This window comes from Ambystoma mexicanum, chromosome 4q (assembly GCF_040938575.1).
Source record: "Ambystoma mexicanum isolate Mex_15411 chromosome 4q, UKY_AmexF1_1, whole genome shotgun sequence".
Lineage (NCBI taxonomy): Eukaryota > Metazoa > Chordata > Amphibia > Caudata > Ambystomatidae > Ambystoma > Ambystoma mexicanum.
Window position 1 is genome coordinate 1,210,718,053 of NC_090928.1, and position 19,292 is coordinate 1,210,737,344.

Here is a 19,292-nt window from a genome sequence, read left to right on the forward strand (position 1 = left end):
ACAGTTTTTACACACACCTCTAGAATACTGAAACTCAAATGTTAAGGAGATTTACTTTTTACACATCTTACGCTCTCGGTTATGAGCCACTGCCGGCATCGCTGGGATTTTTGTCACTGACCCCAAAGGTGAGTGAAAGCTTTTCTTATCTCACCCACCTCCTGCATACAATTTGTTGTTGGTATAAATGGACCCTTCTTGCAAGATTCCAGTGGAGGCGAGACCTCACCTCTTATTTTTTGGCTCCATGCTTTCCAATGGCAGCATCCCCACCATATTCGGTGTGCTGCCAGGGAACCCCTAGTGTCTCTATTGTAATCTTGTGTTGGGTTCAATGAGTCTCCAGACTCACCAGAACTGTAGTAGTCACCTCCTTTTTGAGACTAGTAGAATTTGCAGCACAAGCCATCTTTTATGGAGTACTGAGGGAACTCTGTATTCTATTAATAATGTTGTAAGCAGCTGTTCTACGTTACAGGCATCCTCTGAACAGGTTGGTAGGCCTTGAAGATTCTGAATGATTTACAACAATAGCTAGAAGAGGCATATATAATAGTGAAGTGCTTGACACAGAGTGAGGGAGAAGGGAGAGGGAGAGGAGCATACAGGTCAATAAACTACAGTATTGGCCTGGCCAACATTCCAGGTTGCTTGGTAGTTGGTCATTAATGCACCTATGCATGAGTATTTCAAGCATAGCCAAGCTATGGAGGGGAAACAGAGGGAGCACCGGACAGACAGACTTGCAAGGCCTGGAACATTCAGGTCAAGGAACGTGCACGTGCGCAAAACAGGAAGTGCGAGGGAGGGGAAGGGGGGACAAGTGTGCCCAGTCCAGCAGGAAGCCAGGTTAAGTGCAGAGAGTGGGTGCCCCTCTCATGGAGCATATTGCAGAAGTGCCAGGCAGAGTGAGGAGGCCAGGAGGCAAGTGCAGGACTGGCGGGGGAGCCTGGGACCTGTGAGGCTCTGGAGGTGCACCAGGCGACCATTCGGCTAACTAAGCAGGTTGGAGAAGAGAAGGAGGGAAAAAAGCGAGGAGAAAGGAGGTAAGCAGGGGAGAAGGAGAGAGAAGGTGGAAGAGAAGAGGTAGGTCTTGAGGAGTTTCCAGAACTTAAGGTGGTCAGTGTCAAGACAGAGAGAGGTAGGTAGGCTGTTCCAGAGGGAGGCACTTGCAGAGGATAAGGATCTATCCCCAAATCTGTGTTTGGAGAAACGGCTCACACGCAGAGAGTCCGAGGAGCCGAGCTGGGGGCTCTAGACGGAGAGTATTTGGGAAGAGAGCGTTGTAGATAGCAAGGGCCCTGGCCACAGAAAGCCTTGTGTACTATGCAGAGGGACTTGAACTTGATCCTTGCAGCCACCGGGAGCCAGTTGATAGCGCCAGAGAGATGCAGTCCCTGGGCTTGAGGTCAAGGATAAGTCTTGCAGTTCTGTTCTGGATAAGTTGCAGAGGTCGGAGAGTAACAGTAGGAAGATTGAGAAAGCGACTGTTGCAGTAGTCCAGTCAGGAGAGAACCAGGGCTCTGGAGACAGTGAGACTCTGGGGGAAAGTGAGAAAAGGTAGAATACCTCTGAGGAGGTGCAGCTGGGAGTGAGACTTTTTGGACATGTCCGAGATGTGAGAAGAGAAGGAGAGAGTAGAGTCGAATAATAAACTAGACGGGACCATATACTCAAAATAGCTCCAAGTCCAGTTCAAAATATACTTTCCTTTGTTAGTCATTCATTTCCAGGCAGGGGAGGGTTTTCTTTTTTCATGCACCTTGGCAGGCTTTTTGAAAGAAGCCTGCAAAGGCTCTCCTTTGTGTTTGTGTGCTGGCAGGAGGCGGGGAAGGACCCGTCTGCCCAAATCCAAATTCCCCAGGAGGCGTAGTTGTTACTGGGCAGATTCTGGGAGGTTGGATGTCCCCCAGTGGACAGCCACCACCAAGTTTGAATGCTGCAGAGTGTACTTATTGGAGGGCTGGGGTCGCCCGCAGTCCCTTATCTGGATATAAAAAAAAAAAAGACACGCTGGACCCAAACACCAAGTCGACCACTGGATCTGAAGAGATCCAATGAAGACTACTACCAATGGATGCTGGGGAACGGCTTACAGGCCCAATAAGAGCCACTGTATCGCGCAACTTGCCTGGAATCCTCGAAAGACCTCAGCGAAGTGCCTTCCTCCTCAAGACTGCGAAGAGCAGCACAGTCACCTGTCCAGCTAAAAGTTTGTTACCTATGTTTCGTCACTGGAGCATGCACCCTTGCATTTGCTCTGCAAGGCCTGAAAACAGATATCTTGTTGTAAGGATTTACAGCTAGCTAAATGGCTGGAACTCATTGTGGGTATTCACAAGACACTGCTGGGATTCTGGAAGACGAGCCTGCAGGACAACCGAAGTTCAGCCACAGAGATGCCGAGCGGCCTCCTGACCCTGTCTGGGGTCAATGCAAGAAGAGCATCCATGAGGGTCACTTCTTCGTTGTGGAACCAAATCAAGGTGTCTGTCCTATAGTCTCAAGTCTCCAGAGGAACCTCAATATGACTCTTGATAAACTTCCTTGAGCCCATGACCAGACAGCGCATACTAACTAACAGTAAGCGTTCCAGCACACCCCCACCCTTGACACCTGGGACCATTCCTAACTTGGTAGTGTCTTGGTGACTGCGATCCCTTATATCTCTTGAACCATCCGCCTCCCCATTGGGTTTAAATTCAGGGTAAGGTTCTTACACCTTAGCAATATCTAGAGCTGAACCAGGGCAGTGGTCTCTGGGTCAGTACTTCTGTGGTTCCCTCTTAGGAACCCCAGGGGTGGTAGTTACTTCTATCACTGGATCTGGTATTCTACATTGCTACAATAGTTCTGCACTAACTGAACTTTGGAACCGTACCTACACGAGTTCAGTGCACACTCCTGGCTACTCCGCTCCATCCTCAGGAACCTTTTGGGACACCTAAAAGGCTATCAGATTCTTGCGGTTGACTAGGCCTAACTTCAATGTGTGATTAACATCTATTTCTGCCTACTTTAAAGATTTCATTTCATGTATGGTTGACCTAACTGTGAGCTTTATGACATGCATTACTTACTGTAAAAGCATTTCTGATGATTGTATCTGCTTAGATTCACATGCTGTACATATAGTCCGACATCCAGTGGTAACCGCAAAGTATTGCATCTTGTCTTTTCGAGAATCGAAAGGAGACATTGGCATGGGCGTCCCTGTAACACGATCCCTAACCTGACGTGAAGTGTCCCCAAAATCCATCGCGCGTCGAGGTCCCTCTGATTGTATTTTTTCTGCTGTAAGGGAGCCTTATGACTATCGTGAGCGAGTACAGAAAAGAGAGAAAAGTAATAAGACGTCTATGTTCCTTAGAACCGAGTGGGGAGGAAGGGTGGGCGCATGTGAATCTAAGCAGATACAATCATCAGAAATGCTTTTACGCTAAGTAATGTAGGTCTTCTGATGCTTGTTAATCTGCTTAGAATCACATGCTGTGCATAGACTAGCAAACAGTATTCGGAGTTGGAGGTGGGTTGTGAGAAGGAACAGTAGTGAAAAGATGTCTTAGTACTGCTTGTCCCACCTGAGAATCAGACCTAGAAGGAGTGTCTAGGCAATAGTTTCGTAAAGGTGTGTACAGAACTCCAGGTTGCCGCTTTGCAAATGGACTCTATGTGAACATTTGCAATGAATGCTATGGAAGCCCCAGTGCCTCGAGTAGAGTGTGCTCTAGGCTTGACGAGTAGTTCTCTCTTGGCAAGAGTGTAACAGATTGTGATGCAATTGACAAGCCACCTTGAGATGGCTGACTTAGAGACAGGATCCCCTTCTCTACCAGCCGCCACGAAACAAAAAACTGATTTGTCTTTCTTAGTGGTTGAGTTATTTCCAGGTAATACATGACTGCCCTGCACACATCTAGTGTGTGTAGGCTTCTTTCTGCCAAGTTAGTGGGGTTCTGGAGGAAAGTTGGCAGTTCTATAGCTTAGTTCAAATAGAACTTGGAAAAAAATGTAGGCACAAATCTGGGATGAGTGCGCAGAACCACCTTATCTCTGTGAATTGTAACGAAAGGGTCTAGCACAGAAAGGGCCTGTAGTTAACTGACTCTTCTTATGGAAGTGAAGTAATAGCTATTAAGAAGGCAGTCTTAAAAGGGATGATCCTTGAGACTTGCCTTATGCAAGGGCTCAAAAGGAGAACCCATAAGTCTAGTCAACACCGCATTTAGGCCCCATCCGGTACCCGGGTTAGAAATGGGAGGATGAATCCTCTTTACCCCTTCCATGAAAGCCTTAATAACTGGTATCTTCCACCACGACACCTTCTGTTGTGACGTAGTGTAAGCAGAGAGAGCAGCTAGGTGAACTATTAGTGAGTTTAAAACCAGGCCTGAGTCTAGTAAGTGAGTCATGTACAATATAATGTGGGTAGGAGAGCAGTCAACGCGGTTGACGCCCTTGGAATTGCACCAGATGAGAAAGCGCTTCCATTTACTGGAGTAGCAATATTGGGTGTTAGGTTTCCTTGCCTCCCTAATTATGTCCATGCATCTCTGAGGAAGTTGGAGGTGCCCGAACTCTATGACCTCGGGAGCCAGGCCGCTAAGTACAGAGTTTGCGGGCATGGGTGAAGTGTCTCCCCCCTGTCCTGCGATAACATGTTGTATGGGCAAGGTAGTTTCATTGGAGGAGAGAGTGACATCGCCATCAGATGTGAGAACCAGTGTGGGCGGGGCCACCAATATCATGGTGAATGGTTCCTGGTGCATCTTGTGCACGATCATGTTGAGTACGGGGAGTTGGGGGGGAAAAGCGTAAACAAATTTCCCTGACCATGTTAACCAGAGACGGTTCCCCCTTGGATCGGTTCTGGGGGTACCTGGAGGCGGAATCTTGGCACTGAGTGTTCTCTAGAGTTGCGAACAAGTCGTTCTCTGGGAAGCCCCATTCTGCGGAAACGTTGGAGATGATGTCTACGTGTAATCGCCATTCGTACTCTACGGGCAGTGGGAAATCTCTGTTGAGCACGTCCGCCAGTAGATTGAGTTCCCCTGGAACATGTTGCGACAACAGGAAAATGTTGTGTTTGAGAGCCCATTTCCAAATGTTCTGGGACAGTTTGGACAGCCCTGGAGAGTGAGTGCCCCTTGTTTGTTCAGATAGTACATGGCCGTGGTGCTGTCAGTGAGGATCAGGACCGTCTTCCCCTGCAACTGTGTCTGAAAGGCTTTCAGTGCTTTGTATACTGCTAACAATTCCAACAGGTTTATGTGGTTGGCTGATACCTCTGGGGGCCACACGCTGTGCGCCGTCTACTGAAGCAGGTGAGCCCCCCACCCCCCACCGCGTGAGAGACAAGTCTGTTGTGAGAGTGGCGTCTACTGCAGGGGTGGTGAAGGATTTCCCCTTCAAGAGGTTTTCCCTTGACCACCACTGCAGAGAGAGAAAGTGGGCTGGCTAGACAACCGCTAGATCGTCCCATTGTCTGCTGGCCTGACACCACTGGCTGTTGAGCCACTTATGCATGCATGCGCAAACGTGCGTGAGGAACCAAATAAATGCAGGTCGCCATAATTCCTAACAGTCGCATGGCCTTGCGTACCGTCACCTTGTGACTGGCTACATATTGAGGGATCTGAAACAGCATGTTTTGAACCCTCTCTTTGGAGCGGAAGACGAGGCCGTCTTCTGCCCGAATCAACACCCACAGAAACTGCTTGACTTGACTGGGGTCTAGGCTGGATTTTTTCTCGTTGATGGAGAATCCCAGGCTGCACAAGAGATCTATCATCTTTTGAGTGTTCGACAGGCATGTTCCGTAGGAGTCCCCTGTTATGAGCCAGTCGTCGAGGTAAGCGTAAACCGGGATGAATAGCCTGCCGAGGTGTGCTGCTGCCACTGCCAGTACCTTTGTGAATACCCTCGGTGCTCAGGCAATGCCGAAGGGGAATACTTTGAACTGATAGTGCTTGTCCTCTATCATGAATCAGAGGTATTTTCTGCGCTTTGGCAACATTGAAATATGAAAGTATGCATCTTTCATGTCCAATGTTGCCATGAAATCCCTGTGTGAGCAGGGGAATTACTTCCTGCAATGTGACCATGCAAAACCTTTGAGGTTCGCATGATGAGATCCTTTTTGGGTACAAGGAAGTACACTGAATAAATACCCTTGTTTACCTGTAGAAGAGGGACGACTTCTATTGCGCTCTTTTCCTGCAGGCTCTCGACCTCTTGCAGCAGGATGCGTAGGTGGTCCAGCGTCAGGCGTCTTGATCTTGGAGGTCTGACTTGAGGTGGTCGGCAGAACTCTGTACAGTACCCGTGGGCCATGGTCTTGAGCACCCACTGGTATGTTATCCACTCCTATGCTTGAAGGAAAGATGTTAGACGCCCCGCGACCAGGGAGGCATGGGAGGGGACCCAGATCTGCTGGTCCTTTCTGACCAGAGGCCAGCGAACCTCTGGGGGTGGAATTCTGGCTCCTTCCCTTTCCACGACGTTGTCCTCTAGGCAGATACGGGGTGGTGGAGCCAGACCCTTGTCCCGAGGACCAGTTGTTTCCTGAGCCATACTGGTTGTGAGGGAAGCGACATTGGCCATGAAAGGAACGCCGAGAACCACCCCCTCTTTTCAGGAAAGGCCTCTGGGTAATCCGATACAGGGTCTTGAGAGTGTCATGCTCCTTCTTAGCTGTCTCCAGCGCCTCATCAACGGCCTTCCCGAACAAAGTTGGTCTCCTCCACCAGCTTATTTATTAAATGATGGCTGGGTTTTCGTCTTAAAACAGGAATTCCTCAACCAGGCGTGCCCTTTATATAGAGTACCCTTGGCTAAAGTTCTGCCAGCCGTTTCTGCAACGTCCAAGGTATTCTTGAGAATACTGCGATGGACCCATTTGCCCTCAGCTACAATGGAAAGCAGGCGAGCCCGCACCGGTTCAGGGACCTCTTGCAGCAGGTTCCATTTAACGTCTGCATAGCTAGCCAACAATGTGGTGTTAGCTATGCGGGTGGAGAATGCTGCGGCAGCCGTAACCCTGTTCCCCAGTGCGCATAATCTTTTGCACTCCTTATCGAGCGGTGCTTGACCTGTGGACAGGGGCACTCCCGTCCTTTTCCTGGTTGTCGTTACCACCAGGGAATCCGGAGTAGCGTGACCCCTGATGTAGAGGGCGTCAGAAAGGGAAGGGGCGAAACAGTTTCTCGACTCTGGGGTTGACGGCCCTGGTTTGAGCGGGTGTCAACAACGAGGGAGCCAGTCATCCCTTGATAGAATTCAGCAAAGGGATAGCCTGGCGGGCAAGTGGCTTTTCCTTTAGGATGTCCTCGACAAAGTCAGAATCTGGCAGTCTCCTGAGTGGCAATTTGGAAATGTTCTGCTGCCTTCTTTAAGATAGCTTTAAACGCCATCTGATCGTTAACTGGAGAAGCCTGACGGGCTGGAATGGAAGGAGGGGAGTCCGTGTCAGTGTTCAGGGTAGGATTAGGTGACGGCCAAGGTTGCATGTCGACCGTCAGGTCGTCTCTCCCAACCCTCTGCTGGGTCAGCAGGATCGTCAGCAGGGTCCCCAAAGGGGTATTCATCCTGAACATACTGATCTAGAGTTATCTCATCAGTGAGATCATAGACTTCTTCGTCCTGAGGAGCATCAAAGGTCGTCTGAAATTTGGTAACGGGAGTGTAAGGGCTCTCTTCAAGAGGCCTCTTGGGAGCAAACCTTTCCGAAAAATCCACAAATTGTTCTAGTCTATTCATGCATCCCTCAAACTTCTCTCTGGTCTATGGAGAGGAACCAAATGGGTCCAGGGTATGAAAGGGCCCTTCCTGCGGATCTTCCTCCCTAAAACGCAGAGATGTATCCATTAACGTCGAAGAAAAAAACACTGGGCTCTCACAAAAGTCTTTTCAAGGCTCCGGTGGTTGTACAAGTCTTTAGACCTTTCGTCGTGTCCTTCACTTGTTCTTTCTGTCTAACCGCTGAAACGATCTTAGCGATACTTTCGGTAATACACGGGGTCACAGGGAGGTGTTCAGACTGGACCAACGGCTCCGCTGTGGTTTGACGCAACTGGGGCCTTTTGCGGCACCGGCAGCTTCTTCTGAGGAGTCTCGACGGTCGCATGAATTTTGGTGGTAGCGCCCTTTGTTTTAGACTGCACGGACGGATGCCGCTGCTGCGGTTGTGGGGAGGGCTGCGATCATGAGTTTCTGCTGGCACCGACAAACTCTCTGGCGTGTCCGTTGGTGCTTTGGAACGCTTAGACTGTACCGCCGAAGCCGGACCGGGGGCTGTGTGCTTAGTGTGGGAAGAATGTGCGTCCTTGTCGGCGGGATGTACAGTCCCCATAGCAGGGCTTCCGCCGTGCCGATCGGGGCCGGACGACGGGGAGCGAGAACGCTCTGATGTAAGGTCAATGGCTTCCGAATTGGAGCCTTGGTCGTCGCTATACCCTTCGTCACACTCGGCGGCGGGGGAATAACTCTCGACCTGCGACATCCCGTAAGCTGCCCACCGCTTCACACAACGCTCCTTTAAGGTCTTGGGACGCAGGAGTTTACAAGTCATGTTAGGGATAGTGTTACAGGCACGCCCATGTTGACGTCCCCTTTCGATTCTCGAAAGACCAGATGCAATACTCTGCGGTTACCACTGGATGTCAGACTATATGCACAGCAAGTGGTTCTAAGCAGATTAACAAGCATCAGAAATGTAGACTACTGTATTTGTACTTATTCCTTCATAATAGCTAAAGTGTGCCTTAGTGTAGACTTGACATAAATGGTAGTTATTTTTATAACTTACATGTGTGTGTATTTTACTTCTGTGTCCTGCTAAGCGTTAACTGTACTACACAACAGTGTCCCCTTCCTTCTTATTTCAGCCTTGATGCTTGGTCAACGCTAATCCTAGGTTGGCTTTTCCAAGTCCTAACCCCAGATAGTGACTTTTAAAAACCCTCCTAACATTAAGAAACTTAACTTGGTGATGTGTGTAACCCTAGAACTACTATACATTTTTCAGTGTAGTGTACTTTCTTGAAGCCTGACTGCTCTGCCATTGCTACCCATTTGAGAGTTTGTTTGGTTTATCTTTTGCTTGGAATGCTGTCTTCCCCATAGGATAAATGGTTTCACATCCCCAATAGCGGGATGTCCAAAAAAAAGCCCCAAACAAATACCTAAACTATTACACATTACCACCAAAGACTTACTACAATCCGAGCATTCCTAACTTAGGACCTTGTAGACAGCATCTTGTTGTATCCTTGTAAAAAACTTTTTTGTATATAACCTATGTCTTATTACGTAACTTGTGATTTAATGCAACCTGTAAATGTAGGTAAACTGAAAATATCTTGTAATGCGCCCAGATACCTCCGGGTTTGGAGCGCTTTTTAAATAAATAAACAAACAGTATTTGTGTTGGCTGTACCTTATAAACCATCAGGAACAGAATATTGCATTAAGCAACCACCCCATATGGTCCATAACCCTCGATACACTGTTTCAGCCTAGAATGGATAGCTGTTGTCATATTAAGTTTCACACTATATTCTCATAGAACTGACTTTATAGATTAGAGAACCAAACCAGATTAGTAGAAGTAATGTAGGACTGATGTGTTTTAAAAAAGATGCATATGTTCTCATCTTTTAGTCGTAAAACCAATTAATTTTAAATAACATGTTTATTTCATTTATATAGCGGGCCAGTAACACTGAAAAACATGCAAAGATAAAAGCTTTAAAGCATACCCCATCTGCCATTAAGAAGTGCACTCCTTTGTGATCTGTGCTATCTAAGACAAAATTGCGAAATGCTGTGATGTTTTCAGGCTTGGTGATATCTCCATCTCCATCTAGCCCTCCTTCACCTGCCAAAAGAAAAAGTTATGATTAACACAGTAAAGAGAACAATCCCATAATATTTTTTTATTTTAGTGTACTTAAGTCAATTCAGGCTTTTTATACAAACACAGGTAACTGAGAAACAATATCCATCACTGTAAAGAAGTCAACACTGTCTATCGGAAGCACCTGTATAGTCACGTGCGGCTTGACGGATTTAAAGTAAATTGGTTACACAATGAATCACTCTGGTGTAGATGCCTATATTCCGAAAACTCAGCGGTTGGGTCAGCGGTTGACATTTTCTTTTAATCCATTGCTTTTAAATTGCATAATTAGTTTTTATATTTGTATGGGTTTATGCATTGTCCATATTATGCGCATAAACTGGATGACTCTTTTGTTGTTTTTTCTTGCTGGTATGTCTTTTTAAAGATGTTCCGATTTTTAAGTTTCATGTTGTGAACGTTTTTATAAACCATATACAATATAAAAAAAAGAAAAGTAAAATAAGGGGAAACTGACAGGCTTTCTCGCTCTTGGTCCACCAGCTAGAATGGGCTGGGGGGATGAAGCACTGGCTAAAGGGGTGGTGGCGCCGGGCAGGGAACACAAAGGCCATCTCTTATCCCTCACTTCAAAAGGGGGGCAGTGACCTGGACAAAAGATCAGATAAGGAGCCACGTAGGTGTGAAGTGGCCCTGCCTGTACCAAATGCTGGGCCCCAGGCAAGTTTAGCCAGTTAAATAACGGGCGCCGGAGCCAGGAGCTCAGAATCTTGCACTCCGGAGTGCTCACGTTTGCAGTGCTCACCTTATTCCAAATCCCGCCCAACCAAATTAGGAAAAGCAGAGGGACCCACAGACAACGGACGTTGTCGAAAATCGTGTACAGCGACGGCTGATTGGGCCAGGAAGGAAGCTGCCATCAGGCACAGGAGTGCAGCACCAGCCAGATTGCACAACAGGTCCCACTGGCATGGACCTGAAACATTGATCTACAGGACTATTCGTCACACTGGTGGTGAAGGACAATCTTCCTTTTCTGGCCCAGGTGCCCAAAAGTACAGAATAAGACAATACAGAACACGTGCTGATGGGGGTTTTCTTAATACACAGAATGTTATTTGGTATTATGTTTAATAAAGCCTATGGCCTTTTTATTAACTCTACAAACTGCCTTTGAGTAATGATTATGGATGCAATGATTCAGTTAGACACAAGTACTTTTGCTTTTCCTCAGCTTATGGGGAATCGCAGCAGAACGCTGCAACGGTACACGAGGAAGCAGTGCCTTCCATACTTCGCTACCCAACTTTAGTAATAGGGACGGATCATGGGGCAACACCTCTTTGTGATGACACACTAGAATATGTTCCTGTGTTGTTGGCTGTGGAAAATACCTCTCTGGAGGATGTTCCATCAACAGTGTTCTCCATTTCTAACACCCCAGAGTTATTCATAGATGACCTAGGAGATTTGCTCCTGGATACATAAATTACCTCTCCTACGCTTGAGGGGGGTGAGGTTATATTGGCTCACTCTTTCTGAATTACCATCCTTAGGCCCGACTTCTCTATCTCGTAACAGCAAAGGTGTCCTTCATGCATAGATTATACATCAATTTTTTAAAAAAGGGTTCACAATAAATATTCATAAGTTTCCAAAACTAAGCCTCAACAAAAGAATAATCACTTTATCTTTAGTAAAATCAGATAGTGGGGGAGTTTTTTTATTTTTATTTGCCCACCTCTTCCATTATCTTTATTTTTTCATATTTTTCCTCAAATGAAGGCAAACATATTACTTATTACAGCAAGTTTCTATACATAGTGACAAGAAAGTATATTCATGAAGGTAGTGTCAGAAACCTTAAGGGGTCTCTCTTACTAATCCCTGGGGATCTATCATCCAGGTGGCCAGGACACAGCCATCGCTATTAGATCCAGTTCCTGAGTTGGACCAGTGAGGGAGAATCACCTGAATGGGGGGTCCTCGGGAGTGGTTGTGACACACCGACGGGTGATATGCGGTATCCCCCTTCTTCTAACACCTTTTCACCATCCTACCATGTAGGATACTCAGAAACTCTACGCCCCACCCCTTTTTTGACAGGAACACTTTCGCACACCACAAAAGACAACAGACTAACACCAGAGCCATTTACCTGACATGTCCCAACACAAGGGTCAGGCAAAGTCCGGCAAAGTCAGGCAATTGACCAGAATCACACACACCTGACATCCCTTTCCCCTCCCCACAGGGATAAAAGGTGGAACACAAGAGCACACTACGAGCAAGGCAGACCGCACAACGAGACAGCTATCCCAGGGCAGCAATTCAAGAGGAGGAGAAAGGCGTCGAGAACCGACGGAAAGAAGAGAACTATCCCTTTTCCGACGCAGACCCGTGAAGCCTCCGTGGAAGGAAACATACGACTGCAAACAATAGCCAGCATGTGTTGCAGCAGGTGTCAACGGTACACAGAGCCCTCTGACACCGATAAACAAGACAGGGAGAGACGTGGGCACTTTACTTCACATACTATGCCCGTCCCCACTTGCATTCCTAAACTATAATGCCACCGCCAAAGTACCCACAATCGGTTTGCAACACTACCCTACTGCAAGTGCAATCAGAAAGGAACTTTTGTTTACTATTTTGAACACATCAGGTCCTCGGAGGCAAGACACTTTTTGTAGAAAAGACCCGATACCTGAGAACGGAACAGTAGTCTCGTGCTGGGAAAGCATGTGATGTGGTCCGGAGTCCCACCTTGTCCTGTGATCAACACGTGGGCAAGGGAGAATCCCCAGGTACCACATCCTGACTTTTGTGAACACTTCTTTCTTTCGAACACTATCCCACATTCTTTTTGGATTTGGTTGTAAGTATTTTTTTGTATAGGCCCCTTTTATTTGACAAGACGCCACTAGGACTGCCTTATTATTTGATTGTCATAGCTTGCTTCCATCTTAGATTTAGGTTTAGATTAGGCGTTTTTTCCAACCTAGCTATACAGTTTAATAAACACCGTTGAACTGTGAGCACTTGTGTCTGCCTTTACTGTTGCCACTATGAGTTCCTTACAGTAGTGAAAAGTTCCTTCGCTTCTATAAACCATTATATACTTCATAGTTTTACAGGCAGTAAGATGCAAAGGTACCTGTATATTCCGCACTTATACAATACATAGAACAGTGTTTCAATCTACAGAGACATACAGAAAGCTTGTATTCGTTTGTGCGCAATCGCATAAAGAACCTAAATGTGAATATAAATGTGCATATTAATAACCCAAACGCTATAGTTTGGTCCATGTTTTTAGCTGTGGTCATCATGTGTGTTGATTTCTCTACATTTATATTCCTAGGTTAGTACTTCTGAGGCAAGATAGAGGTTGGATTTAGTCATAGAGGTTGTATTTGGTCAACGTCACTAGCTATTAGTACGAGGGGGGTGAGGGGGTGCATGATGGAGTTGCTGTCACTTCCCTTGGACGTTTCGGAAGCGACCGATTTAGCACGCCTTCTTCTGGACCATTAAGGTGATGAACCCCTGAAGTGGAAACATCAAGTGGAGTGGTTACTTGTAGCTAAATTGCTATCAAAGTTTGGACGCTTAAAAACAAGTTGGATTGGGGAGTGTAGGAGCTTTGTACAACTGACCTTGGTGACCAGGAGGCCATATCGAATTGGTCTGACGAGAGTGATTGGGGGGGGAGGGGGGGCTAAAAACTCTTGTCTGGAGATAGAGGAACTCTGTGGAAAGGGAAACACACAAACACAGTGTATGAGCCTCATGAAGAGCAATATCCTTGCAGAGTTATACAAGTTTTCCCAACAACGTGGAAGGAAAGAGTATCAATTATAGAAACCTTAACAAGGGGGGTGGGTGGTCATACATCCGTTCCTCTGCTGCTTGTTGCAAATGTGGGGCAGGGACTTGGAGTACTGTTGGAAGAATAATAGAGGGAGGATTATGTAATTTCTTGTAACCAGCCACGCAATCTGTAAACCTTCAAACGTAGATATACGTGTGTGGGGCTGTAGGCAATATGGTGGAGTATAGCTTTTTTGGTATGCAGGAATGTGTTTCTGGCATGTTCATCCTGTAAGAAATAGAAAGGAAGATGCACATATGCCGATCGCTTGGGGCTCAGCTGATGCGTGGGTCCGGAGCGTAAACATAGCTCCAAAGTGTGGTACGCTGTGTCTTAAGACTGCCCGGGGCTGCGTTGTCATTGCAATGTTGTGTTGTCAGGGTTAACACGTGCATAGGGAGTGCAGAAGGGGCAGGACTCCTAAGCGATATTGATGTGTGGTCTCTCCGTTATGTCGGGTGTCATGCATGTATTGAGGTGTCCCTCCACAGGGCCAGCATGATGTGGGGATGCTGACCTGTGGGATACATGTGTAGAAAGCAAAAAGGGGAGGAATTTGTGTCCATTGGTGTATGGGTGTTGGTATATACTCCGGGGCATTAGCATTTTGTATACGGTATGGATCCAGTGAGCAGGGGGCGGGGTCAAAAGTATACACAAGGGTTGAAGCACGCATATGCATGACCCACCTCCTCACGCTACCTAGCCTCTAATACATGTAGACGGGCTGTTCTGATGTATTTCATATGAATCACAAATAAGTTGTTCTCATCACATTAAGGCCCATGGTGTAGCTTTGCAGTTTGAAGATCCACCAGTCTTCCTTATGTAGGAGAGCATTGGTGGCAATAGTACTGGTGTTCACTACGTCAGCCACCCACCACCAGATTTCATCACGGTCTTGCTGGAATTCTATATAGTGAGCCACCAGGGGAGCATTGTGTATTCTACATATGTACAATTGGACAGAAAACTGGGAACTTAAACACTTTACGAACTGTAAGACGAGTAGGGTAGTCTACATAATCCACTGCCCGCGTGGATTACGTTATGTTGGTCAGACAACACGTCCAGTCCACAAGAGGATTGGCGAACAGAGATCCAAGATCAGATGTAGAGTACACAATGGTCCGAGCGAGATGAGCAGATAGGTAGAGTGGGACAGCTCCATGGACAATTTTGAAGATGAGAAGAGGTTTATACTTCAACCTTTGTTGCATAGATGGCCAGCCAATCTGGTGACTGGCAGAGGAGGTAGAGGGAAAGCGAGAAAGGTTGAAAAGTGTGTACCGAGAAGTTGAGAACTTTGTCCAGAGGTGAAAAAGCATAGTTAGGAAGGCTATAGAAGAAACTAGCACAGTAGTCAGATCTAGAAATGGCTACAGAGGAGATTAGCTGTTTAGCAGTACTGAAAGGAAGATCGCAGATATTTTGGTTATTGAGGAGGTTAGGTCTGGCTGAAGTGGCCGATTTGGAGATGAAGAGCAAGAAGTTGTGAGATAGGTCGAAGGTTATGAGCAGAAGTATAGTAAGGAAGGTAGTGACGAGAGAAGCAGGGGAGAGGAGGAGAGAGTCTGTCTGGCTGAGAAATAGAACAAGTTCAGTGAACTATGCCATATTGCTGGCGCCCAAAGTAAGCAGGGGCAGCAAAGGCTGAGAACTTGTAAGTTAAAAGAAGCAGCTGGATCAAGAATCCAGAAATGTAACTCCTGCTACAGATATGCAAGTCCTTGCTAGAGGGTTATTTATTTATTTAAATATTTATAAAGCGCAACTAAGGCCCAAGGGTGTCTAAGCGCTAGTGTCAGCGGTGACGAGAGGACGTCTCCTACTCAAAACCTGTACAGTTACTGATTTAGAACAAGCGCGTTTTAAGTGCTACACCATAGCCACAGTGACAACAGAGAGCGTTATATTATAGGCATTTGTGTAAACGTGCGTTCGCTCTGAGGCATCTTGCCGCTAAGGAGGGAGACATGCTGTCAGGGAGCAGTTAGAAAAGCAGAGTTTTGAGTTTCCGTCGGAAAACAAGGTGATCAATAGTTTCACGCAAGGAGAGGGGTAGAGTATTCCAGGATTGAGCGGCGGCCACCGAAAAGGCACAACCTCCCTTGCGGGCCAGCTTAAAGCGAGGTACGGCTACCCGCCGGGCAGTTTGAGAGCATAGAGTGCGAGCAGGAAGATAAGGGGTCAACTTAACTTGCAAATATTCTGCTCCCACAACATAGAAAGCCCGATGGACAATACACATGGATTTGAACATGATCCGCTGGGCGACAGGGAGCCAGTGTAATTGTCTCAACAAGGGAGTCATATGAGCTCCAAAAGGTGGGAGAATGATGGATCTCGCAGCAGCATTTTGGAGTAGCTGCAGAAGTCTAGAGCCCCAAACAGGAAAGCCGCACAAGAACGGATAGACTCGAGGACAATTTTTACTAGGACAGCTATTACTTGAGAGATACCTGCATCTACCCACAGACAACTACAACAACTATACCTTGCAACCAAAAGGCTGACTGCAATCAACAAAGAGGCAGAGAGACGCCTAATGCTGTATCTCCTACCTACTTCTAACTAATGCGAAGACGCACACCAACTAGTCATTCAGAGCGTACCCAGATAAAGGTCTATCTACAAGACTCGACATGCCCAGACTACCCCCACTATCCAATTGAGCCCGTAATGTGATAGCAGTTACTATCTACTGTTTGATCAAGGAAATATCCGACATCGAACCACAGAGTTTTTACTGGTGACCTCATAGCTTTTTATCTCCTGATGAATATTCAACATTGATGGGATAAAGAACAGAAACATGTCAAGAAAGTGCCTAAGCGTTATAGCATAGGATGTACAAGTGTGCTTAATAGCTAACCACACAGACTCATCTTTACTCTACTGAAGACCATATACCATATATGTCTCGATAATTATTACTTCTACTACTCAGAAGTATTAGACATGTTTGCTAGGTCTAGAGTCACCTTTTTAGTACCCTCTTCAATGTGTTGTCATATGTATTATTACTGCTGTCTATAAACTGTCTTTTTAGTGTAGAGTCATCACCTGCTGTTTGAGTATACTGCTTCACACTACAGGCTTTTAACGCTCTACCACTTATTGTTTAATGATTGGTATCATATCCAGAATGTGGAAGAGACCGCACGTTTAGACCCATAAACAGTTGCGATCCGGATTTCCCTATTTTTTACTATAGGAGAGGTACTCATCCATGACTCCTAGTGATAGGGGAACGGCGTTCCACAACCCGAGGGCAACGACTGAGAATGAACGGCCGCCCACTCGTTTCCGCGGATACCTTGGAATCTTAAGGGGTAATTGTGAGGCGGAACATAGCTGTCTGGCTGGACAATGGCGTACTCTCTTATTTTTTAGATACTGTGGGCCAACATTGCGCACAGCCCGGTGGGTGACACAAAGTATCTTAAACTCGGTCCGTGTTGCCACCGGCAGCCAGTGCAGGCGATGCAGAAGTGCTCTAGAAGGGGTAAGACTCAGCGCCATAATTGTCAGTCTTGCTGCTGAGTTCTGGAGCACCTGCATACGCTGAATCTGATATTTGGGTGTCACGTTGCAGTAGTCCAGTGACCCCATTATAGTATTTGTTACCAACGTTGTTCAACTGGCTGGGGGTAACGGAGGTAGAATTTTCCTTACAACGTTCAGGTTTTCCAAATCCTGCACTACAAATAGAGATCTGCGGCTCTCGAGAGTCATTGGGCAGAAGCCTGACCCCAAGGCTTTTCACAGATGCACTAGCCACAGGGCATGTGCCCAGTGAGTCAGGGCAATATTGAGTGCCAGAGGTTGTCTGCCGTTTGGGGCCCGAACACCAGAACCTCTGTTTTATTTCCATGCAGTTTTAACCAGTTCACCGACATCCAGTTACCCATTTTATCCAGGAAGTCGCAGTTTTCCAGGGGGTTCTGTTTGAGGGGAGTCCAAACGAAACACTGTGTGTCATCAGCATAGGTATAAAAAAGGACTCCTGACTTAGCAATTAGATCAGCCAGTAGATGCACATATAAATTAAAAAGAGGGGACAAAACTGACCCTTGTGGAACCCCACAAGTCAGACCAGAAGTAGAAGAGTGGCAGGCTTGAAAAGGAATAGTCTGGAAACGCCCTTCAAGAAATCACTCAAACCACGCCAGAAGAAGCCCAGCAACACCAGCTTGCTCCAAACGGGCCAGTAGGATGGTGTGGACCACAGTATCGAATGCCGCTGAGAGGGCCAGGAGAATTAGCACTCCGGCCCCTCCGCGGTCCAGGAGCATGGCTAAATCATACAGCAGTGAAATCATAACTGATTCTGTATCCAGTGTAGATGAAAACCAGATTGGAATGGGTGCAGACACTGATTTTATTCCCCCAGAATTTCGAAAACTGGAGTAATCAAGACTTCCATCAGTTTCATAATGGCTGGAAGAAGCGAAATGGGCCTATGGTTGGCCACCACCTGTGGATCCAGATTTTATTGCTGCGTGCTTCAGAGCGGCAGGAACTTCACCTAGAGTAAAAGTGCTGGAGGGCCACGGTTAACATGCCAATGGCCCTCTGTGGAAAGGCTTTCAAGATACAAAGTGGTACAGCATCAAAGGGAGAGGCTGATTTGAGGCCATGCAGAGTGTTGAGTATAACATCGTCATCTATAGGCTCTAGACAGAAAATAATTTGGCAAAATAGGAATAGTATGCTCCCTTGCGTGCATCTCCTGGAGCCTCTCCGCCTCCACTGCAGCTGGACTGCTTGTAATGGCTTTGCGAAAATCTTGAATTTTTTCACAAAAATGCACAAATTTCATTACATTGCAGTTGTGCATCTGGCAGTTTGTCTTGCCTTTTAGATGGGCAGACTGACGATTCTTTTGCCACTAAAAACAGTTCCCTAGAGGAGCCAGATGCTTCCGTTATCAGTTTTGCATAATATTTAGATTTGTCTGCCAGAATCATCTTATGTTAACATAGCACAGCTTGTTTATATACATTACAAGTTTCCACAACATAGCAACTTCCTTTCCAGGTGTCTGCACAACCGTTTTTTGTGCCCGGTGACCTGAAATGAACTAGGCTGTCGAAAGGCTTTGTTCTTCCGAAATGAGGTCCAATAGGGGCCAGAGTGATTTAAGGAGGGGTACAACGGTCAACTCCCTCTTCCCAAAACCTATTGTTAGCCTCAAGTAATCGGTCAGTCATCAAAGACACATCCACCTTATGCCATAGTCTGTGGGTTTGTGGGCCATGAGACACCACCGGAAGACAGACGGTACTTTAATAATTAAAGGTACCAAAACGTGGCCTGATCAGATAACCAGAACAGGGGTGAAACTTGCAGACAGACCTTCAGAGAAAATCAGATCTAGCAAATTACCACTTTTACGAGTGGGAAGAGGATTACGAAAGCCTAAAGATAGATCTAATAGGCTTGTTACCAAGTTACTGGCACAGCACACAGTCGAGTCATTTGGGTGGAGGTTAAAAACCCCCAACAAAACAAGATCAGGATGTACCATGACTAAATTGGCAACCAGGTGCTCAA

The 19,292-nt window shown here is 46.6% G+C and overlaps 1 protein-coding gene across 1 annotated transcript in view; it reads right to left on the reverse strand.

Moving 5' to 3' along the window:
- CMTR1 (cap methyltransferase 1) overlaps positions 1–19,292 on the reverse strand; it is a 2,036,190-nt gene that overhangs the window by 1,404,084 nt on the left and 612,814 nt on the right. Inside the window, exon 10 of the mRNA XM_069608763.1 lies at positions 9,759–9,877. Coding sequence (XP_069464864.1) covers positions 9,759–9,877 — 119 coding nt within the window. The remainder of the gene's footprint in view (positions 1–9,758; positions 9,878–19,292) is intronic.